The sequence below is a fragment of the Piliocolobus tephrosceles genome, chromosome 18, assembly GCF_002776525.5.
Source record: "Piliocolobus tephrosceles isolate RC106 chromosome 18, ASM277652v3, whole genome shotgun sequence".
NCBI classification, from domain to species: Eukaryota; Metazoa; Chordata; class Mammalia; order Primates; family Cercopithecidae; genus Piliocolobus; species Piliocolobus tephrosceles.
In genome coordinates this window covers 57,772,578-57,798,471 of record NC_045451.1, presented here as the reverse complement: position 1 = coordinate 57,798,471, position 25,894 = coordinate 57,772,578, and the positions used below count along the sequence as shown (strand labels likewise).

Genomic DNA, 25,894 nt, shown 5'->3' with positions numbered 1-25,894 from the left:
CAACCACTCCCCTGCATCTCTCTCCACCGAGCTCAACCACTCCCCTGCATCTCTCTCCACCGAGCTCAACCACTCCCCTGCATCTCTCTCCACCACTGAGCACAACCACTGATCTTCTTGTTATTCCCATCACCACCGACTGCTTCCCATCGGGGTTTCTCTCATCCAACACACCATACCACAAACCAGTTTTGCTCCCTTTCTCTCCCTAACTTGTGCACAAGTTCCTTTTAAGATACTTTCGTCAGAATGAAACATGGAAACTGACGGGTTTCCCCTTATTGCATCTGAATGTCACAGCAACCTGTGATGTAGAAAGAAAGGGACTGTGTTAACGACTCCGTGTTACACAAAAGAACATGAGCCTTGGAGTAAGTTGCCCAGAGTCAAAGAGCAAGAAAAGGGTCCCTGTTAGTGAAACCTGAGGCTGGGGACCCTATATAATAGCAGGTTTGAGTTCTATCATTTATGCCTTCTTCCCCGCACTCTCCCTGGCTGTCTTCAGCTGGTCTGTATCAAGAAGAACATAGATCATGAGGTAAACAACGGTGAACCTTTGAGCATCTAAAGAAAATCAGACACAGGTTATCCTGGCTTATTCCTCTTTGGTGTTGGGGTCAAGGTTCTGAGAAGAAGGAAAGGGGGAAATGAATATGTTGAGCAGACGGTGGAAAAATCCTCAAAGTGTAGGAGAGAGAAAACAAGGGAGAAAGGAAAAGGGTGGAAAAGGAAACAAGGGAAGGAGGGTCATTCCTCTACCACTCAAGAATAGAAAAGAAAGTATGAGGGAAAAAGAGGAAGAAGGTGAGCAGTAGGTGAGGAAAAGAAACAGAAATGCCAAGCAGTGGAAACAGGACGAGGCGGTTCACAGAAAAAACTTGGAAGCCATCCAAACCTTCTGTACATTTTAGGTGTTTTAAATGTTAGGGGTATACTACCTAGACTCCATTCATAAGCGCTCTTCAGGCGGTAAAGATGGAGGCTACAAAAATACATTATTAGAGTCTAAAAAATAAACCAACGGCTAAAGCTAACAGTGATACATTCATGAAATTACAAATTACTAGAACTACAAAATATACAACTAGAAATCCAGAAAGGAAAAGTTTTGAATTATCCACATTCAAAAGACAAAGGATAATAAATCGTTCTAAAGAAAAAAATAAAACTTACACTAACATAGATAATTGTAAAATTTAATTATAAAAAAGATGCAATAGATAAGAAACTGAAGACCATTCACTGAAAAGTAATCAAAAAAAGCTTTAATGAGACTTATAGGGAGGGGCTGAGATTCATTTGAAAAGAAATTTCTTTGGTGACATCCAAGTCAGTATTAGAAAAAAGAAAATGGAAAAAGTTTAAGAAAGATACATATTACAGACCCAACCTAAGTTAAAAAAAAAAAAAAAAGAAAGAAAACTATGAATATCTTTATAATACATTTCAAAACTTAAAAGTAAAGAATTCCTAAAAATACATAGCTTGTCAAAACTGACCCAAAAAGAAACAGTAAACTAAATAATCCTAGAAACATTAAATATATGTAGTTAGTAGTTTAAAAAAAAAAACTTTACAAAGATAAGGTGGTTTTATAAGAAATTTCTAAATCTTCAAGGAATAGATCATTTCAATTTTATACAAAACAGCAAAAGAGGGAATACTCCTAAATTCACTTTATGATGTCAGTATATATTAAACCTTGATGAGGACAGAACAAAAAAAGAAAATTACAGGTCAATCTTACTTATAAACATACATACTAAAATAGCTACTAAAATCCAGAGGAAACCAAATTGAGAAGAATGTTAAATACATCATAACCAAATTAGGTTTATTCCAAGTATACAAGGATGGCTGGCTTGGCACTGGAAAAAGTCCAAATATATCATTTACCAGCTTAGCAAATTTAAAAAACCATACCACCCTTTTAATAGACACCAAAGAACATCTGATAAAACTCAACATCCTTTAATGATTAAAAAAAAAAATTTTCAACAATATATGAAAGGAAACTCTTTAAATCTGGTAAATGGTATTTGTTAAATACCATTCTTAACAGTGAATCATTAGAAGTTAGAGGTATGCCTTTTTGGTTTTTTTTTAATCAAGGATGAATATGAATTCCTACCATCTCAGCTTCTATGCAACATTGCCCTGAAGGCCCTAGCCAATAAATTAAGAATTACAAAAAGAAATGAAAGGTATAAGAACTGAAAAAAAGAAATAAAATTACAATCATCCACAGATTATGAACGTCTACAAAGTCTATCTTCATTATTTGTTTCCTTACCTCCCTCACATTTACTCCTTTGCATGCTGCAATCTGGCTCCTTATGTCAAGCTTCCTTTGTTTTTTTGTTTATTTTTTATTTTTAAGACAGGGTCTCACTCCGTCACCCAGGTTGGAATGCAGTGGTGCAATCTCAGCTCACTGCAACCTCCCCTTCCCAGGTCCAAGTGATCCTCCTACCTCAGCCTCCCAAGTAGCCGGGACCACAGGTGCACACCACCATACCCAGCTAATATTTTATATTTTTTTGGGAGAGACGGGGTTTCACTATGCTGCAGAGGCTGGTCTCAACTTCCTGTGCTCAGGGGATCCACCTGCTTCAGCCGCCCAAAGTGCTGGGATTACGTGTGAGCCACCGCACCTGGCCCTATATGAAGCTTCTAAAACTTCTGTCATCAAAGATTTCAATGACCAGCCACCAAGTCACACATACACCTATATAACAAATCTGCACGTTCTGCACATGTATCCCTTTTTTTTTTTGGTCTTGGTTTTTTTAGAATAAAAAAAAAAAGATTCCAACGACCACCTGGCTACCAAATACAATGGACATGCTTCAGTTCTTACCTGTTCTCTGGGTGGCTCGTCTCCCTTGACCTCCCCTGTTCTACAGTTCCTCCTCCCTCTCTGGCCACCTTTTCTCAGTCATCTCCACTGGCTCTCTTTCTTTCACTTGTCTTTTAAGTATCAGTATTCAATCTTTTGATTTCAAACTTGTTCAAGTGCCTTCTCCTAAGTGATATTATTCATTCCTTTGACCTCAATGACCATGTTTACTTAGGTGACTCCCAATGTTAATGATTCCCAACTTTTTATCAGACACCTAAGGACAACCTTACCTGAATATTAGCATGTCCAAAAGGCAACTCATCTTTCCACATTCCCTCAATTCCCTACCTTAATCACCTTCTATACAGTGTGACTTAGTGCCATAAACCTGGGTGTCACCTACGGTTCCACCTTCATTCCCCACATTCCCTGCAGTACCAGCTCCTATTCATGTTGTTTCTGAAGCATTCCTGCTCTGCATCCCCCCTTCCTTCTCCACAGTCACTAACTTGGTTCAGTCCCTGATTATCTCTCCTGAGTTCCTGCACCTGGTCGTCCTGTTTGCAGGCCTGTGATCCCCTCTAATCCTTCTCATAAGGAGCAAATCTCATTAAATCTGATTAAAATCTTTCAGTGACTAACTGCCCAAGATAAGTTTCGAACTCTATAAGCACCTTACAAAGTCCTTCAAAAGGACCCTGCTTCTACCTTTTAGACTGGACTTTATTCTTTCCCCTCATTCCAGTCTTAATGAATGATTTGCTAAAATTTACCCTCTTCTATTGTTTCTGGGTATGTTGCACCTTCTGTAAGAATTTATTTCATCACCTGATGCCCGTATAAGTCAGATGACTAAACAGATTTTAGTCATCTAGTTTTACGAAGACAGACTGGTCTAGCCGTCTCTTATAAGGTAAACAATCTATAAATATTTATCAAATGACTCAAAAAAAAGTCACAGAAAGTAACAGACATCAAATCCTCAATGGACCATTATAAAAACGTATAGGGGTTACACCCTTAAGACTCTGAAGTTAAAATGAAAGGAAAATTATGTCTGCCTATATAACTTATGCAAAATTAATCAGCATACAAGCCAGGCACTGCATTCTATATTAGGAATATGGTACAGAATAAGACAAATACAGTCACATGCAGATTACAGTCTTGGTACCATTGTGAGATACAAAAACTTATCAGGATAGATCCTGAGTCACATCAAGCATAACAAGCCTAAGACACACACACACACACACACACACACACAACCATGCTAATTAAAACCTTATGCATTTGGTTCAGAAATTCCCCAAAAGTTATCACAATGAAATCCAGCTTCAGTTTACATAAACTTCATTTTATTTATAACTTATGTCCTAGCTGCTTCCAAAATTAATTTACAGCTGTTATCTCTGGACTATATATAAAATAAACTGAAAATTTTAGGAATATATGTTGAATAATGTGGACTGAATAACAATTCTAAATTTCTATTTTTTAAAGGAATTAAAATATTTCTTATAATCCTCAGAAAGCTAATAAACAGTCATGTATTTGAGTGCCAGAAGTAGTAAGTTTAGCTAACCTTTTTATAAAGAATGTAAATGATAAATGTCAAAAACTGTACATGGAGCTTAGATTATGATGTTGCATAAATATTTTCTCAGTTATGCACAATATTTAAACATGCTCATACTATTTATAAACTACCTTGAATATTAGTAAGACCTTTGCTTTAATATGGAACATCTAACAGGCTTTTTTACTTCCCCTGCATTAAGCAGGGCTCACAACTGGGGGCAAAGAAATTATATGAGTCACTTTCACTGTCAATACAATCTTCTAAATTTAACCTTTCAAAGGTTTCTAAAGAGGGGAGACTGGAGTCCAGAAACTATATTCAGGCTGATCCAAGTTCCTTTAAAACTCCAGTCTGGCAAAAGTAGCACTGGGACAGAGGCTGAAATAGCTCCCTGGTCTTACGCTCAGATTAAATATCCACTAAACAGAAATTGAGTTACCTTGCCAAAGACATCAGCTTAGGGGCTAAAAATCAAATTTGACTTGGAGGGGAGATTAACTTCGGTGTGTCCTCAAAATGGAAAGAAAGTTTACATTTAGACACCCCCCACCTCGCCCCGTATTCCAGCCTACACATTATTCCACCAACACACATTTCAAGCATTTTTCTCCCTCAAAAACGATTCCTGCTAAGCAATGCCTTAATTCAGTCTTTGAATCTAATTAAAATGAAGAAACTTTTAATACCCTTAATAACTCAGAAAAGCTGTACTAAGCTCTTCCCTGGCATCTTCCTCTCCTTACCCTCTCTCCAAACCCAGAAAGCACAAAACAACTAGCCACATGCTCTGAACGCTAGGAAACGTGATTCCCCACGGGTTTAGGCTACAAAGAAAGCCTATGAGTAATCAAAAATCCTTAATCAAAACATTAAAGTTAAAAGCCACCTCCCCATTCCCCAACACAAATAGAATTTCCCTTTCTCTCCTTAATCCGCTCATGCACTTCTCGTATTCTTGGAATTTCAGCGGCCTCTGAGCAGCGGATGGTAAGTTCATCTCAATGTCAGCCCGAGCAGAGCCATGCGAAAAATCACCAACTTGGAAGGTTATTTAGGACAATAATGTCTTTCACTGTCTTACTCCTCCCACTCCAGCCCTTCTTGACCTAATACCAATATTCGGCTGAAAAACACATCAGTCCACGGGCTTTTGCCCAGGGGCTCTTCCTGCAGGATGCCCACGGCAGGGAGACCCGCACTGGGAAGAACAGGGTCTCCCGGCTGGGGCACCCCTCCCCACGCGCCCGCGGCTGCACCCCACTCTGCACACACACGTCCAACTATTCTTGGATCTACTCACATCCCTGGATCAAGTCTGGCCGCCCTCCCCGCTCCCTCCCCCGGCGTCCTCCGTGGCCCTAGGCTGCCCCGCAAAGCCACCGAGCTGCAAATACACCCACCTACCTGGGCCAGATCCGAGGACCCCGGCTGGCACGCTCCACCCTGCGCTCCTCGCAAGCTCCAGCACGAATGCGCCCGGCCTGCTCCTCCTCCTCCCCTCCAGTCGAGCCGAGCCGAGCCGATCCGGGAGGCGCGACCCAGGGCGGCCCGCAAGGTCTCCCTAAGTCACCTTCTCGCAGCCCGCCCCTGGCTCCGGCCGGGCAGCAGCGCCCGCCTTCTCCAGCGAAGTCGCGCAGAGGCGTTGCCCGCCAGCGGCCCAGGACTCCCGCGCCGCGCCCGCCCGGGCTGCGGAGGTCCGAGCTACCCCTCGGCCGCCGCTGGCTCGGCCGCAGACCCGCCCTCCGGGGCTCGCGGGGAGTGCGCGGGCGGGCGGCGGCGGCAAGGCCTGCGGCGGGCGGCTCTCTGCGCGCTGCGGCCGTGTCCGGGCCGCTCCTCCCCTTCCCCAGTGCCGCTGGCGGGCGGAGGCGCAGGTAGGGACGGCCGGGGAAGCCTGCACGGCCCTCCGAGGAGAGGTCGGGGACTGCTCCTTGGGCTCTGCGTGAGCGCCGCGCCGAGGCGCCTGCGAGGTCCTAGAGCGGCTGTGCGCTCGGCCCTCTCCTGGAGACACCGGCCCTGGCAACTTTTTTTTTCTTTTCTTTTTTTTTTTTTTTTTTTTTTGCCAGCCCGCCCCTCGGGAAACTGGAAAGCAAAGGAATCTTCTCTCCAGTCCTGCCTGTCACTTACTCAGGCTTATGCTGATGCGTTCGCGTTTACCGTTCCAAAACCAAGACTGAAAGGCAGTCTTCACATATTTATTGTTTATACCCTAGTTGGGACACTGAGCAACAAGGAAAACAACGGTATCAATCCTACTACTGTGAAATCTACTTAGGTAAAATTATTCCAGCCAGGCTTGAAGGGCAAAGGTTCAGAGGACAGGAAACCCCACCACCCAAATACCACACTTAAGTGGGATGTTCGGGTTAATGAAATTTATGGTTAACTGTAACACTCTGATGGAGGGAAAAAAATCTTTTTGTTTCAACATGTTTCAAACCTTTCACGTTACTAAAGTATATAAATCTGTCCTTATACTTTAGTGAGTTCAGAGTAAAAATGAACAAAATTAAATATTTCTTGCACAAGATCCTAGGTACTTTAAGTCCCATTGTAATCGGTGGTAGCTGTAATTGCACTACAGACCTAGAATGTGTTAAAGACCATTCCAGGCCATGCTGGGAAAATTAGGAATGAATGTCAGTGAGGTTTCATGGCATCTTTGTTTTCATTTGTTATTTATTTATTTATTTATTTATTTATTTAGGGGACAGAGTCTTGCTCTGTCGCCCAGGCTGGAGTGCAGTGGCACTATCTCAGCTCACTGCAACCTCCACCTCCTGGGTTCAAGTGATTCTCATGCCTCAGCTTCCTGAGTAGCTGGGATTACAGGCCTGCGCCACCACGCCCAGCTAATTTTTTGTATTTTTAGTAGAGACGGGGGGTTTGCTATGCTGGTCATGCTGGTCTCCAACTCCTGGCATCAAGTGATCCACCTGCCCGGGCCTCCCAAAGTGCTGGGATAACAGGCGTGAGCCACCACGCCCAGCCTCATGGCATCTTTAAAAAGACAGTTTATTTCTTTTTCTTTTCTCACTCGAAATAATAAGTTACTGTATTTGGAAAAATCACATATGGAAAGAGGAGTTCCTGCTACAGAATCTCTCCCTAGGCCCTGAAAATTAGAGAATAGACTCAGTTTATAAAAGTAGTGCTAGGTAGCAAAACAATGAACAACTCATTACCTTCTTGTTTTAAAAGGCAATCTACATGGGCCCTAAATGTGTCGGGTACTGTACTGAAGCACCTCACATAAAATAACACATATATGCGCTCAATTTCAGATGTGGAAACAGAATTCCTAAACATATATTCATTTGCTCAAGGTCGAGGTAACAGAGTTTAGATCCAGATTGGTCTGATCCCAAAGCCTGAATCTTTTCCTTTGTACATTCATTATTCATTCATTCGAGTATTTATTCACCATCTACCACATGCCAAGTACCACGCTACAAAAATAACTAAGATACAGTTGCTTCCTTAGGGAGCTCCAGTTTGTGAATATATAATGATACAATGTGATAAATGCTATGACAGCCAGAAACTCATGGAGCAGCAGGGACACCTCACCTAGTTTTGAAGGGTGGAACCTGGATGAGGAAATGGTTACAGTCATGCAACAGAGCAACCTTGAGAATTTATCTCACAGAACAGCAATGGGGAACAGTATCCTGGAGTCGGGGAAGACAGAGCAAAGGGAGACAGGCAACCGAGACATAAAAAGATCACATTGGGCCGGGTGCGGTGGTTCACACCTATAATCCCAGCACATTGAGAGGCTGAGACAGGCAGATCGCTTGAGGTCCGGAGTTCTAGACCAGCCTGGCCAACATGGTGAAACCCTGTCTCTACTAAAATACAAAAATTAGCTGGGTGTGGTGGTGTGTGCCTGTAATCCCAGCTACTCGGGGGGCTGAGGCAGGAGAATTGCTGAAACCCAGAAGGCAGAGGTTGCAGTGAGCCAAGATTGTGCCACTGCACTCTAGCCTGGGCAATAGAACAAGACTCCTTATTTAAAAAAAAAAAAAAAAATTGACAGAACTTGAATCAAGATAGGGAGGAAGGAGTAGGATGAACCGAAGCCAGTTCCCATGATCCTGGCCTGAATTACTGAATGGGTGGCGCAAGTGTATGAGTTGAATGAATAACTCAGTTTAAGACACATTGGTTTTGAAATGCTTCTGATGTAAGCATATGTAAATGTTCAAAAGGCAGCTGGATATACTAGATCACAACTCAGGAGAAGTCTGAAGTAGAGACTTCTGAGTCCTCAGGAAATTCTAGTTAAAGGAGTAGGTGAGATCATCCAGGGAGAATGTGAAGAGTAAGAAAGTCACTCACAGAAACCTAACTAACATTTAATACATAGGCAGATGAAAAATGCTTTGGAAGGTGACTGAGGCCAGGTGTGGTGGCTCATGCCTGTAATCATAGCACTTTGGGAGGCCGAAGCGGGTGTATCACTTCGGGTCAGGTGTTTGAGACCAGCGTGGTTAACATGGTGAAACCCCATCTCTACTAAAATACAAAAAATTAGCTGGGTATGGTGGCATGCACCTAGAATCCCAGCTACTCAGGAGGCTGAGGCAGGAGAATCGCTTGAACCCGGGAGGCTGAAGTTGTAGTGAGCCAAGATGGCGCCACTGTACTCCAGCCTGGGCAATAGAGTAAGACTCCATCTCAAAAGAAAAAAAAAAAGGTGACTGAGAGGGAGCTGCTACTGAGGAAGGAGAAGCCAAAAGAGGTGGCACTGTGGAAGCCACAGCGGAATTCCAAAAAACAGGAAGTAGTCACATGCCAGGCCCTTCAGAGGACAAGCAAGACAATTTTTAAATGTCCTCTGGTTTAACAGTAAGGAAATACTGGCAAGAACAGTTTCGGTGGACTTGCTGAAAATTAAGAAGTAGAAACAGAAAGTATCACATTTTCAAAATTGGAATTGGAAAAGGATACAGGGAGATAGACAAAAGCTATAAATAAGGGGGTAGAGAATTCCAAAGAGAGGAGCTATTTTTTGAAGCAAGGTCCCCAGAGAAGCAGAATGTAAGGAGACAGATGCCTCCAGCAAAAGGCAAGAAGAAAGGGTAAGAGCAGATGCAGATAAAAACTGGAGGGAAGAGTGGTAGGGAGTGGAGCGATCTACAGTGACTTCCTCATGTTTAACAAAGGAATTCTGCTCAGAGTGGAAAGAGATCTGAGAGGACTACAGAGACAGAGGGCCAGAGAGGGGTGTAGGCCCAAAAGAGCTGTTAAGAACATTAGGAAACAAAAGATATCAGGGTCACAAAATGACTACAGGACTGCCCGACAGCACAGGAAATGAAATGAATGGAAGAGATCATGACTTTGTAGAGCTGTAAGTCCATATGAACACATGATTTCTCTTCAAAGATAGCAGTGTCCGGTCCAAAGAAGCAGTACAGAATTCCAACCCTTCAGACAGTTCCAATGTAGGGTCTGAATCTTTCCATTATACCACAAAATTAATCCCACTCTCTTTTTTTTTTTCTCTTGAGATGGAGTCTCGCTCTGTTGCCCAGGCTGGAGGGCAACGGTGTCATCTCGGCTCACTGCAATCTCTGCCTCCTGGGTTCGAGTGATTCTCCTCAATCAGCCTCCCAAGTAGCTGGGATTACAGGTGCCTGCCACCACGCCCGGCTAATTTTTTGCATTTTCAGTAGAGACAAGGTTTCACCATGTTGGTCAGATTGGTCTCGAACTCCTAACCTCGGGTGATCCACCTGCCTCAGCCTCCCAAAGTGCTGGGATTACAGGTATGAGCCACCGTGCCTGGCCGGCACCACTCTCATTCTAGGCATACAGTTGGGTCACAGCTCTTCAGCAGTCAGGAGATTTAACATGAAATATGTATAAAACACTTGATAAGTGAGCTTTTACTAACTTTAAATGGGCAGTTCTTACCTTGGAAAAATTGGTATGACTAACATCAAGGAAGCTCGATAGTACACAAAATGAGGAGGGCATCCTCTGGCAAGGAAAACTACAGAAACAAATGTAATTCCAGAAACCAGTTTCTGGCATTTTGAATGGAACTCTCAGACCAGGCTAAGAAAGACCAAGCACTCACATTCTGTTATACTGTTTCCAAGAAAACCACCCTAAAAAGAGTATCTAGGTTTTTCTTCAGTAGATCAACCACCAACTTTACAAAGTATTTTATATATTGCCATTTTCTCAACAGCATAAGCAGTTTTTTGGTTTGTTTTTTTGTTTTGTTGAGACAGAGTTTCGCTCTTGTTGCCCAAGCTGGAGTGCAATGGCCCAATCTCGGCTCACTGCAACCTCCGCCTCCCAGGTTCAACAGATTCTCCTGCCTCAGCCTCCCGAGTAGCTGGGATTACAGGCGCATACCACCACACCCAGCTCATTCTTTGTATTTTTAGTAGAAATGGGGTTTCACCATGTTAGCCAGGCTGGTCTTGAACTCCTGACCTCAGGTGATCCACCCCCCCGCCCCCCAGCCTCCCAAAGTGCTGGGATTACAGGCATGAGCCACTAGGCCATAGCAGTTTTACTTACCAATAAAATCTTCCTACAATAATGCCTCATTTATTTACAGCTCCTATGAACACCTCGATTATGTAGGTCATATCAGTACATCCTCAAATAAGCCAAAAACCCCCACGTACCACAGAAATAGAAGGCACGAAGGCCTGCACACACTGTAACCCCCCAAGATTCTCACAGAGAGCCAGTTTACTCTGGACATAATTTTACGGAGTTTGGTTATCTGGTTTTCTTTTTAATAAATGGGAGATTAGAAAGAGTACATCAGAACGCATCAGTATTCCACTGCTAGAGGCAGGTACACAGTTAATTTGAAAAATCAAGAGAGGTAATTTTTAAAAAGCTATAAAGAGCAAACAAGAGCTCAAAAAGCATTGGCAGGACCGGGCCATTTAGTAGAAAAACACAGACTCGTATAAACATTTTCCCCTGAGGACAGCTCTGTATTAAGGTATAGAGTAATTACTGATGCACAAAAGGCCAATCTCCAGACACCTAGAAAACATAAAATTATGGCCTGACAAAGGCTTGTAAAAAAAAAAAAAAAAGAAAGAAAGAAACATAAAATTAAGTTGTAAAATTTTAGATTAAGAAGTAAATGTGGAACATTTAGAATAACAGCCTTCAAAAAAGACTAGAATAAAAACAGTGTTGCTGCTGTGGGGGCTGGGGTCACTTACATCTACCAGATCCCTGTTTTGTGCCAGTCCCTACAGAGGTGTTTTACCAATATGATTGCATTTACTCTTCAAAACAATCCCTTTGGTTGGTTACCATCTTAAATAGGAGATTGTATGTTAAAACTGAGTCAAAGAGAGTAAATAGCAGAGCCAGGAATTAGAGCCAGGGCTGTAGGTCTTCAAAGCTTATGTCTGCTCTTTTAATAAAATTTCCAGATAAGAGAAATGTAATTTATAATGCCAGATAAATAAGGTATTACAGCACATAATTACACCACTCTGACCTCGATTACGCTGTTAAATTCCTATGTTGTAATCCTTATGCATTTGAAAGACTAACTTTAGAAATGCCACTTACCTTTCAAATATTTTGCAGTGCCTTCTCACTGTTTATCTTATTGTTCAGAAGGAAATCCATGGATTGTAAGTGTTTCATGGAGTTGACATTTCATATAATTACTCAGAAGATATCTTAAATATATTCCAAAAGTTTGAAACATTAAATGCTAGTTACTAAACAGAATACTGTTTTCCACGCACTACGCTAACATACTCTATGTATGTATCATTCATCTACATAGAGTTGATGCTCACACCCAACTCTGAGGTGTTTATTTTCATTTTACAGAAACTTGTCCCACAGTTGGAGAAAAGTTAGAGAAAGACTGAGATTTAAAATGGGTCCATCAGACTTTCAGACCAGTGCTTCTCAAAGCTTGCTACATGGTTTCCCTTATTTAAAAGATGAACACAAGGTTCAGAGAAGTGAAGTAGCTGTGTCATTTAAATAACAAGGATGGAAACACAACATGATCATTCCAATGATAGTGGTCAAATAAAAGTTCTTTAGACAATGCTACTTCCTCCCAAAACAAGGTAAATCCAGTGCTACACACATAAAAGCTCCAAGATACTATCAGAAAAGAGAGGCTACAAATGTTAATTAGTTAAGATCTTCAGATAACTGTTAACTTTTATTCAGGGCTTACTTTGTGTCTGGTACTATGCTAAGTATTTTGCTTACATTATCTTATTTAATCCTCATGATAAATTTAAGAGGCTAAAAGAGGTCAATTAGCCCAAACTTTAGGCTAACACTCTTGCACATCTAGATTTTCACAGAGAGAAAGAATTAGGCTATTTTTTAAGCAGATAGTTTAAAAAACAGAATAGGTTGATTGCTTCAGAAATTAAACATGCACCAACATAACAAGTTACTTCCAGTCTAATAGTCAGCCTTAAAACCATACATCTCTAGAACAAAAAAGCTATCGATACATCCATTACGTACCACATAAGAGACGTGAGTGAAATGTGGTTTTACAATGTACTAAATATGTCATGAATCCTATGATATCATATTTTATTAATTTCAAAGATATTCTGAATGCAACCATCCTGGTCAGATTTATTTAGAACACTAAATCATCTGTTATTTAAATAAACTTGCACATGAAATTTGCAAACCACCAAAAATAAAAGTGCTGAGGAGGGATGCTTTCAAACAGTATTAAAAAAATCAACCATTTGAAATGTTTAATGAACAATTATGTTTTCCTGTGATCATTAATATAATTCTATTAAAAGACTTTTGGTAAGTTTGTTTTAAACGATTATTTTTTCCACATTTGTCTTATTTTCTAAATAAATTAATATGTGGAATTGGTGCTACATATAGCAAACACAGCATTTAACAATTCGTATATGCTTGCCATAGTGGCTCATGCCTATAATCTTAGCACTTTGAGAGGCCGAGTCGGGCAGATGGCTTGCATCCAGGAGTTCAAGACCAACCTGGGCAACATAGAAAGGCCGATGTCTTAAAAAAAAAAAAAAAAAAAAAAAAAAGCAAAAATTAGCTAGGCGTCATGGTGCAGGCCAGCAGTCCCAGCTACGTGTGAGGCTGAGGTGGGAGGATCACTTGAGCCCAGGAGGCAGAGGCTGCAGTGAGCCATGACTGTGCCACTGCACTCCAGCCTGAGCAACACAGTGAGACTCTGTGAAATTGTATATGAATTCATAAGGATCCCTTTCTAATCACGAGGAAATAAAATGTTAGATCTTTACGTATTAGAGGAAAATATATAAAAGCAATTTCATCTCTCTTTTTGCTGAAACCTAATCTCTAACCAAAAGGTACAAGTAAACTAAAACAATAAGAAATTTGGTATCTTAATCTAAAATACTGAAGATTAGACATATATATATAAATTAACAAAATGGAAAAGAAAGCCTATTGACACTTGACTTACATTGAAATCATAAAAATGAGGGGAAAAACAGCAAAACAAGAAAAATCCTAACTCTGGCAACTAAAACACACCTTTGTAACTTTTCAATCCTTTGCAAAAGAATCACTAATAGCTCAGCATACAACATACCACTCTTACTCATATTTGGTTTTCTTTTCTTTCTTTTTTTGAAATAGGGTCTCACTCTGTGACCCAGGCTGGAGTACAGTAGCGCGATCTCGGCTCACTGCAGCCTCCACCTCCTGGGTTCAAGTGATTCTCTGGCTAATTTTTTTTTGAGACAGAGTCTACTCCATCACCCAGGCTGGAGTGCACTGGTGCAATCTCAGCTTACTGCAACCTCCACCTCCCAGGCTCAACCGATTCTCGTGCCTCAGCCTCCCAAGTAGCTGGATTACAGGTGTGCGTCACCACGCCTGGCTAATTTTTGTATTTTTAGTAGAGATGGGGTTTCATCATGTTGTCCAGGCTGGTCTCGAACTCCTGACCTCAAGTGATTGCTTGCCTCAGCCTCCCAAAGTGCTGGGATTACAGGTGTGAGCCACCAAGCCTGGCCTAATTTTTGTATTTTTTGTTGGAGATGGGGTTTCATCATGTTGGACAGGCTGGTCTCGAACTCCTGACTTCAGGTGATCTGCCCGCCTCAGCCTCCCAAAATGCTGGAATTACAGGCATGATCCACCATGCTCAGCCCTTACTCATATTTAGAAAAGCAAATGGCAAACTGTTGAAGGGTAAGAGAGTGAGGGGGGAGAACACAAAAAATATTTAATCCATTGAGCTTAGTTTACATAGATAAGTATGATAGTACTCTATTTCCTAAATAAAAGTATTTTTTTAATGTAAAGACCTTCCGTTTCTAGAATATTTTCACATCTCTGTTACTGAAGTGTCACAACAATCCTGAGTTGATCAATCTTAAGTATACTTATTAAATATGGCTACATCAACAAATTCAAAAGATATGAACACAAGTTATTTCATCCTGCTTAATCAATAATAAATAAGTTCTATATTTTGGTGACAAATGAAGCTTTCCTTTGTCAATACTAATATTTTCCTACCTTTGAACAATTTGAAAGCAATGACTTCATGGACAACCACACATGCAACATCCAAACAATCATTTTACAAATTCAATTCTGAACTACCTACCCTTTCTTGTTTAGTGAAGAGATTAAGGCAATCACTCAAAGCTACACAAGTTTCTCTAGAAGCTTCTGAGACAACTTCAACTTTCTGAAGAAATGATGGAAGCATTTCTATAAATAAAAAAATAAATACAGTGAGTGGGATTTTAAGGAATCTTAAGGTTAACTAAGACCACAAAAATACTCTTGTATCTATTAACCTCATCTTTCCATCCAGCTATCTTAAGCAAAACATATATGTTTCTTTTCTTTTTTTCTTTCTTCCTTGAGACGGAGTCCACTCTGTTACCCAGGCTGGAGTACAGTGGTGCAATCTTGGCTCACTACAATCTCTGCCTCCTGGCTTCAAGCAATTCTTCTGCCTCAGTCTCCCGAGTAGCTGGGACTACAGGCACGTACCACCACACCCAGCAAATTTTGTATTTTTAGTAGAGACGGGGTTTCACCATATTGGCCAGGCTGGCCTCGAACTCCTGACCTCATGATCCGCCCACCTCAGTCTCCCAAAGTGCTGGGATTACAGGTTTAATCCCTAGCCCCCCAATATTTTTTTTTTTTTTCAGACAGAGTCTCACTCTGTGGCCCAGGCTGGAGTACAGTGGAGTAATCTCGGCTTATTGTGACTCTACCTCCTGGGTTCAACAGATTTTCTTGCCTCAGCCTTCAGAGTAGATGGGACTACAGGCACACACTATCATGCCTGGCTAATTTTTTTTTTTTTTTGTATTTTCAGTAGAGATGGGGTTTCACAACGTTGGCCAGGCTGGTCTCGAACTCCTGACCTCAGATGATCCTCCCACCTCGGCCTCCCAAAGTGCTGGGATTACAGGCGTGAGCCACTGAGCCTGGTCTCATATATTTCTTGGGCATCATTATTAAGCACACACTTTATTTAGGGCACATAAATTGGTACAGAAAAAGAAAGAATGAAGCCTTATCCTAGAAAGGTCTATACCCTACAACAGAAGTCCCCAAACCCGGGCTACAGATCAGTACTGGTCTGTGGTCCTGCTAGGAACCCGGCCACACAGCAAGAGGTGAGCAGAGGGTGAGTGAGCATCACCACCTGAGCTCTGCCTCGTGTCAAATCAGTGGCGGCATTAGATTCTCACGAGAGCATGAACCCTATTGCGAACTGTGTATATGAGGGATTTAGGTCGCCGGCTCCTTATGAGAATCTAATGCCTGATGATCTGAGGTACAACAGTTTGAGCCCAAAACCATCTCCCCAGCCCCACTCCCACCCTTACCCCTGAGTCCATGGAAAAACTGTATTCCATAAAACCAGTCCCTGGTGCCAAAAATGTTGGGGAGCACTGCCCTACAAGAAGCACCAAGACAAAACAAAAAGTTTATCGGAATTAAATAACAATGTAATGTTTAAGAAAAACAACTGACAAGAAAGACTGACAGCAATCCTTATAAAACATTAAAATTTCCTTTGTAGATAAGTAATTTTCTTCAAACACAAGTGCTAAAAAGAAACAAAAATAATTCTGTAGTTATCATGGTGGTTAACATATCTGAAAACAGCATTAACTCTACTTCCTATTTGAACCACTGTTTGGCATAAGTAGTTCTTTTCACTCTCAAAAACGTGTTCCTATGAAGGTCCAGTACCATTGAGTATATGTTTAAGTTGGGAATAAAGAAATGGTAGTATCAGTATATGCCCTGGTCCTCTAAAGAAAACCTTAACCCATTTACTCATTAAAAATAAAAAACAAAAACAAAATATTGACAAGAGGAAGGTGCAAAGTGTATATGTATCACTTAAAAACAAGTATTATGTCCAGATCAATGCAAAAGAAATGTACTTAGTTGAAATGGTTTCTGATATTTTGTTAATTATACATTAAGATACGTTAAATCTGTCCCTTCCGTCAAATAAAAATCTTAACATTTAAGAAGTCTTTTCATCAAAAAATAACTAAAATGTGGGGACAGAACAAGATTTGTTAAAAGACACAAGATTACAGCTAGGGCGAGGCAGGGTGGCTTGTGTGTGTAACTCCAGCACTTTGAGAGGCCAAGGTAAAAGGATCACTTGAGGCCAGGATTTCAAGACTAGCCTGAGCAAAAAAGTAAGGCTTCATTTCTACAAAAAATTTTAAAATTAGCTGGGCATGGTAGTGTACACCTGTAGTCTCAGCTACTTGGGAGGCTGAGGCAGGAGGATCGCTTGAGCCCAGGAGTTCAAGTTTTCTATACTACTGTTCAAGACCAGTATGGCCAACTTGGTGAAACCCTATCTCTACTAAAAATACAAAAATTAGCTGGGCATGGTGGTGGGTGCCTATAATCCCAGCCACTCGGGAGACTGAGGCAGGAGAATCGCTTCAACCCAGGAGGTGGAGGTTGCAGTAAGCGGAGATGGTGCCACTGCACTCCAGCCTGGGAGACAGAGTGAGACGCCATCTCAAAAAAAAAAAAAAAAATATATATATATATATACACACACACACACACACACACGGATATGAAGGCCAAATGATATTTTGCCACAGTTTACATCTTACAAAATACATCTTACAGAATAGTTTTCTCGTTAGCTTCTTTAATAAAGCCCAACTAATTGAAAACTACCATATTCTGAAACAAATTTGACTTTACAGACTTTATTTTCCATTTTGAACCTCTGATACACATTGTAAAGATTTATTCTCCACTTAGTTGCTAAATAGCAAAAGAGAGTACCATATGCTAGGTGCCATATGACTTAAATAGTGCCTGAACAGATGTCGCAACATGAACTGTGGACCAAGTACTGAGGAGATGTACCAGAAGAAACAGACACAGCCTATGCCTTCCGTAAATTTTCTGAGTAATCTAGTAATTTTCCACTTTCAGGGCATAAATGACAGGAAGATAGAAGTATAACCATTCATAGATATAGTTTTTTTATTAAACACCATCATAAGCTTAATCATCCTGTTTTTGTCTGTTTTAGACAGTTCATAAACTTTAGATACTTGTTAACATGAAGAAACATTAATTGTTCAAATACATGCTTAGGAATACTTACAAATGTTTGAAAATACTGGTTCTGCAAGGTTTCAAATGATATTCCAAATATATGTATGCGTACATATATATATATATATAAAGAGGTTTTCATAAGAATCCATCACTAAGAGAGTGTCGAATTCTTTTGTCCAAAAGAGTTAAATGTTACCTCATTTCTCTGACAATCTAGTGTTAAAACAAGATTTCTGAAGTGAACTTCCACAGTGGAACAATTTAAGAATAGCTGAACCTTGCCGTATGCCACACTGCAGTGTAGCACATCAGGGTCCATTCAACTCACACTGGCATGTTTCTTATAGAATGGTGTTTACATAATGTCAATTTAAAAAAATTAAAATTGCTAAGCTTCTAGAAAAGTGACCAACCGGGAATCACTGCAAATATGTTTTAGCTGGTTAATATTTAGAGACTAAACTGTCATGAATAAATGCAAAAAGGCCAGTATGTTGCCTTATTTGGCCTGCTATAAGAATTTGATGCTGTTGATTTTCAGGAAAAACATTATTTTTTGTACTAAAAATGTTTTTAAAGTCATGAAAGCTGTGAGAAGATTGTATTGGAAAAGCTTAACTTCAGAGACATAAAAAGCTCACAATCTGTCGTTTTTCATGATTACACTGAACAATTTTTAATTGGGTACGTTTTTAAAACAGTGGGAAGACACTTGTTTCTTTATGTGAACAAATTAACCCCTTGTACAGATAACCTCCACTGTTATCCTAGTGTAAAAAAAAAGTCCATATTTCCTTAGCCTAACATTTAAGATGCTCAATAAACTAAATTTGTTTCAGCCAGATTGTTCTCCTGGAAATGTTTGTTTAACTAAAAACAGTCTTCAAAATATTGTTGAATACTGGATGTTGAATGCTGAATACTGAAATCTTACTTGAACATTGGAAATAATTATCTTACTCGACAAAAAAAAAAAAAAATTATTTTCTTTCAAGGCCTAGTTCAAATGCCATTCTCCCCCAGGAAGCCTTCCTTAAATACCACTGTGGAGACTGGGTGCAGTGGCTCACGCCTGTAATGCCAACACTTTGGGAAGTCAAGGCAGGAGGATCACTTGAGCCCAGTTCAAGGTTGCAATGAGCTATGACCACACCACTGCACTTCAGCCTGTGCGACAGAGCAAGACCCTGTCTCTAAAAACAACAACAAAATATCACCATGGGACATGACAGTAGCTGCTCCTGGACTCCAACAGCGGCCACACCCACTTGTTATAGGTGCGTGAGGCACTGTACATATGTTGTCCCTCTGCCACCCTCTGTAAACTCTCAACCTCCTTATCTCCATCCAAACACCAAGCTTTGCCAAAATAAAACCTCTCAAATATTTATTAAATGAATAAGAAAACTAATAAAATACCTCCTTCCACCCTTTGCTACCATAATTCTTTTAATGTAAAATATAATCTGAATCCAAATAGCTTCAAGTTATTATATTTTACCTTAAAATAATTATGGTTCTTTAGTTTAAAAATGTGCAATGAAAACTTTTTCATTTATATTACTATGGGTTGGTTGATTAGGGTAGATTGAGAAATAAGTAATTTTTAACTACATTTTGTTTTTTACTTGTGGCACAAGAAAATATATTTTGCGGCCAGGCGCAGTGGCTCACGCCTGTAATCCTAGCACTTTGGGAGGCTGAGGCAGGCAGATCACGAGGTCAGGAAATAGAGACCATCCTGGCTAACACGGTGAAACCCTGTCTCTGCTAAAAATACAAAAAAATTAGCCGGGCGTGGTGGTGGGCGCCTGTAGTCCCAGCTACTGGGGAGGCTGAGGCAGGAGAATGGCCTGAACCCAGGAGGCGGAGCTTGCAGTGAGCCGAGATCGCACCACTGCACTCCAGCCTGGGTGACAGAGCAAGACTCCATCTCAAAAAGAAAAGAAAAGAAAGAAAGAAAGAAAAAAAAAAATATATATATATATAATATATATATAATATATATTATATATAATATATATTATTATATATTATATATGTTATATATATAATATATATATGCCTGTTTTTGAACATTTAACTAAAATATTTCCATCATTTGGGACAAGTATTTAAAAGAAAAAAACTGGATGAAGGCACTTTATTTCCCCATCCTTGCCCTTCTGGTAATGGTGCTGCCTTTGAATATGTATGTGGCTTTTTAAAATAATTAAACACAAACAGGAGAGAGACTAAATAGTCCAAAAACTACAAAATCTAGTGACAAAGCTAAAGATCAGAGAAAATACAGAAAACAACAACAAAATGGGATGATTTCTCTTCTGTGGTGTAAAAAAATGCAATACATAATGACTTTATACATGAAAGACCTGATCTAATCTGAATGAGCAAAGTCCATTTTAAAATGGACTTTCAAGGCCGGGCATGGTGGTTCATACCTGTAATCCCAGCACTTTGGGAGGCTGAGGTGTGCGGATCACCTGAGGTCAGGAATTCGAGACCAGCCTGGCTAACATAGTGAAACCTCGTGTCCACTAAAAACACAAAAATTAGCCGGGCGTCATGGTGTGCGCCTGTACTCCCAGCTACCCAGGAGGCTGAGGCAGGAGAATCACTTGAACCCAGGAGGCAGAGGCTGCAGTGAGCCAAGATTGCGCCACTGCACTCCAGCCTGGGTGACAGAGCAAGACTCCGTCTCAAAAAATGAATAAAATGGACTTTCATATCAGATTGGAATTATATAAATGCTTCAATGAAAATCAGTGAAACAATGTTTGCACATAAAAATCAACTAACCTTCTAAAAACTTCTACTCCATAAAACTATAACTTGAAAAATATCAAAAGAGGTCATGCTGAAAGACATAAAAATATAAATCTATTTTTTGGTGAAATTAAAATGACTACCTTGAATACAATCATCCACTGAAGAAGTACCTCTGACCATTTTATCTATATATCTACATCTATATAATTTACATTCTTTACACTGGAGGATATAAAATATATAGCTCAAAGTGCCATGTATTAAATGACTAATAAAAAGATAATATCAGGGATGTTGTGAGACATAACTAGCAAGTTGTGCATGCTTCTAAAAAACATTAAAATTTCAGAGGCCAGGCATGGTGGCTCATGTCTGTAATCCCAGCACTTTGGGAGGCCGAGGCGGGCGGATCACAAAGTCAGGAGTTCAAGACCATCCTGGCCAACATGGTGAAACCCTGTTTCTACTAAAAATGCAAAAAAAAAAAAAAAAAAAAAAAAAAAAAAAAGCTGGGCATGGTGGTGCATGCCTGTAATCCCAGCTACTCAGGAGACTGAGGCAGGAGAATTTCTTGAACCGGGACCTGCGAGGCAGAGGTTGCAGTGAGCAGAGATTGCGCCACTGCACTCCAGCCTGGGATACACAGCAAGACTCCGTCTCAAAAAAATATATATATATATATTAAAATTTTAGAGAAGAGCATTATTATTATGGACCAATCTATAGCTTGATGAAAAGATGTTGCACTTGAGTTGGATCTTAAAGAACAAGGAACTTTTTTTATTGCTAAATATAAACCCAATAAAACAAACACTTCTAAAATAGAGTGCCAAAAATACTAGTCCTGAGGGAAGATAGTTTCAGAATTATGATCAATGAGAACTCTAACAAGGTGAGAAGTTTTCATCTGCCAGTTATGGAGTGGCAATTGTGTGGGAGGCACCAGCTAGGTGCTGGAGAAAAAGGGGTAAGTAGGACAGACAGTCTTTGTTTTTACAGAGCTTGCTGTCTAGCAAGGAAAATGGAAAATAAAACAATTCCTATTTAAAGAATAATACTGATCAAAGGGAGACTTTAGAAGAGTAAGAGGAGAGGGATATTTATTCGGAAAAAATAATTACATTTAAAAATTTAGAAAAGAGTACAAGTCACAAAGACCGGGAGTCAAACAAAACAGGAAAGAAGCCAGCAGAACTACAAAATGTGTTTTGCACTCTCTTGCAAATGAGAATGAAGTGAGGCAATAAGAAAGATTAATTTTAATCAAACCGAGTAAAATCTTCATCAGAGGGTATAATTGGATTTGTATGACTTCTGATTGAATTGTCCAATGGGTTCCTCACCTTATAGTAATGGCCTTATGAGAAAAACAGAGTCAATGAAGTAAATGGTAACAAAAGGGTTGAGCCACATATGATCTAGAAAGGGCCACCTGTGGCCAAGGTCAAGGGAGGAGTCTTGGGAAGGTCTCTGCCACAAAGAATAAGGCGCAGAACTGGATGACACATTAAGAGTTAATCCACTCTGAGTGCTTAAAAGAGCTTCAGGGTATGACACTTGCCTGTCTTCTAGACTTTGGCAGAAGTGGGCTGGGCATGGTGGCTCACGCCTGTCATCCCAGCACTTTGGGAGGCCAAGGCAGGCAGATCACCTGAGGTCAGGAGTTCCAGACCAACCTGGCCAACATGGCGAAACCCTGTCTCTACTAAAAACACAAAAATTAGCCGGGTGAGGTGGTACTTGCCTGTAATCCCAGCTAGTCGGGAGGCTGAGGCAGGAGAATTGCTTGAACTGGGAGGCAGAGGTTGCAATGAGCCGAGATCATGCCACTGCACTCCAGCCTGGGCAACGCAGAGAGATGCTGCCTCAAAAATTAAAATAAAATAATACATAAAACAAAATAAAATAATACATAAAATAAAATAGACTTTGGCAGAAGTGAAAGTGAGCAATAAATCACTTAGTCTCATAGCCACACTGTCTCACCTATCGGACTCTTCAATCTTGCTGCCTGAAAGAAAGCTTGGACCAAAGACAGAAGCTCGCTCTCCAGTGCCCTGTAAAACACACCTGAAACAGGCAACTGTTGTGGCCTGTACCTTTGCTTGCTCTTCCTGTCCCTTCTAACACCTGAGGAGGCTGGGCCTGCCCAGAGAGAGAAATGGAAACAGGAAGCATTAAAGAGTGGCTAGTGATATGGTAGAGAAAGTGCAGGGTGATGCGAAAACATGTAAGAACATTTAGCCTACTCTTAGAGAAGTTAAGGAGAAGTTTCTGAAAACTACGTGTAAAAGACTAGAAAAAGTGATTTCCCACCTTGGAAACAACATATGCTAAGACCCAAAAGCATGAGAAAAGGTCACTGTTGCTGCACAGAGTGTAGAAGGAAGGAAGGAAGGAATAGCTAACAGAGGAAGCAGCTGAAGTGAGTAGACATACAGGTCATAAAGTCAGTCAACTTAGAGTTTAGATTATACCCTAAGGCACTGAATGCCTCTGTTAAGGATGTGACAATTCCAATTTGTGTTTCAGAAGCATCTAACTACTCTGTGGAATATTCCATGGAGGTAAATGAAGGAATACAAGAGTGGAAGCAGGACTGGGTGCGGTGGCTCATACCTGTAATCCCAGCACTTTGGGAGGCCAAGGCAGGTGGATCACCTGAGGTCAGAAGTTCGAGACCAGCCTGGTCAACATGGTGAAACACTGTATCTACTAAAAATACAAAAATTAGCTGGGCATGGTGGCATGCACCTGTAATCCCAGCTTCTTGGGAGGTTGGGGCAGGAGAATCACTTGAACCCTGGAGGCAGAGGTTGCAGCGAGCCAAGATTGGCCGTTGCACTCTAGCCTGGGTGACAAAGCAAGACTCTGCCTCAAAAAAAAAAAAAAAAAAAGAGTGGAGGCAGTGTGGTCAGCCAAGAAGTTGTGGTAATCAATGGGAAAGATGGCTATGGCCTATTTTAGCATAATGGTAGGAGGACATAGGAAGAGAAACAAAGTAGAGCGATATTAAGAGACAGGACTATCTATAGCCTGAACGCACCCAATCTCAGCTAATCTTGGAAGCTAAGCAGGGTCAAACCTGGTTAGTACTTGAATGGGAGAACTAATCAACAAAATATATTTGGAGAAAGAGGAAGTACAATGACTCCAAAGTTTGGTCTTGGGAAATTGAGTGAATTGATGATGTATTTTTGGTGATGAAGAACTGAAAGAACGAGGATAAGAAAAGAGAAGGAAAAAAACAACAGCAAAAAAGGGAGATTTTTTTGTTGTGGAATGCAAACTCCTGCTCTACATCAATCCCACTCTACCCTTGAACTTCTGAATAGAAGACAATGAAGATTTAAACACCGCCTGAACTACAACAGCCAAGCTAATGTAATTGTCCTCAACAAATTCTACCTTACATTGTAGATCTGGTTATAAATCTGCAAATCTTCTCTTGTTCTTAGATCAAATGTTCAGGGGTCAACACTGAATTCTTGATATTCATTCCAGACTGTTTATTGTTTTTTCCTGGTTTTTTTTTTTTTTTTTTTTTTTTGAGATGGAGTTTGGCTCTGTCACCCAGGCTGCAATGCAATGGCATGATCTTGGCTCACTGTAACCCCCCCGCCTCCTGGGTTTAAGCAATTCTCCTGCCTCAGGATCAAGTAGCTGGAATTACAGGCACACGCCACAACATTCGGCCAAGTTTTGTATTTTTTAGTAGAGGTGGGGTTTCGCCATATTGGGCAGGCTGGTCTCAAACCCCTGACCGCAGGTGATCCGCCACCTCAGCTTCCCAAAGTGCTGGGATTACAGGCATAAGCCACCATGCCAACCTGTTTATTGGTTAAGAACACACTCTGGAGCCAGGGTGCCCAGGGCCAAATGCTAACTCTGATTTTTATAAGCTCTGCAACCTTAAGTAAGTTATATAAGCTCCCTGTGCCTCAGTTAACTTATCTGTTAAATGGAAATAGTTGTATATACTGCATAGGGCTGTTACTAGGCACAAATAAGTTAATACAGATGCTCCCCAACTTACAATATTGTTATATCCCAATAAACCCACCATAAACTGAAAATGTCACTTTCACGCTATTGTAAAGTTGAAAAATTGTAAGTTGAACTATTGTAAGTTAGGGACTGTCTATACATCAACTACACAGGACAATGTACAAAAAAAGGATGTATGTGTTTGCTTTATACTAGATAATATCAATTGTAGAGTATTGACATGTTTTATATTAGAAAGAGCATGGGACACTGGTGGTACCTGGCAGACTAGGCTGACGGGACCATCTCCCCAGTCACAATCCATAAAGACACCGAATAAATCAGTAAAATAACATAGTGCAGAGTTTGAAAGAATAAAATCCCCAGATATGCTAGAAAGAAAGAAACAAACACAAGGCAAGGCTGATGCATGCAACAGGCCTAACCAGTGACACTTGGTAGTAAGGTCAAGCATAGAGGTGGGTGTCAGACAGAACATACACCCAGAGGATTAACAGATGAGCCAGCCCGGACACAGTGGCTCACTCCTGTTAATTCCAGCACTTTGGGAGGCCGAGGCAGGTGGACCGCCTGAGCTCAGGAGTTCAAAACCAGCCTGGGTGACATGGTAAAACCCCGTCTCTACTAAAAATACAAAAGTTTTTTTTTTTTCTTTTTTAGTAGGTGTGGCGGTGTGTGCTAGTAGTCCCAGCTACTCAGGAGGCTGAGACAGGAGAATCGCTTGAACCCGGGAGGCAGAGGTTGCAGTGAGCCGAGATCATGCCACTGCACTCCAGCCTGGGCGACACAGCGAGACTCCGTCTCCAAAAAACAAACAAACAAAAAAACACAACAACAACAAAAAAATAGATGAGACTTTACAGCTACATGAATGGAAGGTATGTGGCTTTGGCCTCCCAAATCAAGTGGGTAAGGCCTGGTAAGGGGGCAGACCCCTAGTGACAGTGGGAGTAGAAAACTGCCCTTGTGCTCTGAGATTCAGGGAAGGACACTTTCTTGCCTAAGCTCTGGGTGGGAAACCTGAGAAACTGAAGCCCTTAGCCTGTAGCATGCCTAGATATGAAATCCAAATTTAAAACTAGTAGCCCAGAAGCAGAGAAACCTTT

The 25,894-nt window shown here is 40.8% G+C and overlaps 1 protein-coding gene across 4 annotated transcripts in view; it reads right to left on the bottom strand.

The window, feature by feature from the left end:
* OSBPL1A (oxysterol binding protein like 1A) overlaps positions 1 to 25,894 on the bottom strand; it is a 231,032-nt gene that overhangs the window by 106,102 nt on the left and 99,036 nt on the right. For 2 of the 4 annotated variants that reach the window (XM_023207765.2, XM_026456023.2), the window contains exon 15: positions 15,037 to 15,143. The exons of 1 other annotated variant lie outside the window; for it this stretch is intronic. In XM_023207765.2, the coding sequence (XP_023063533.1) occupies positions 15,037 to 15,143 (107 nt within the window). Of the gene's footprint in view, positions 1 to 5,828; positions 6,364 to 15,036; positions 15,144 to 25,894 lie in introns of those variants that run through there. One more of the 4 variants, XM_023207767.2, reaches the window with a different exon arrangement.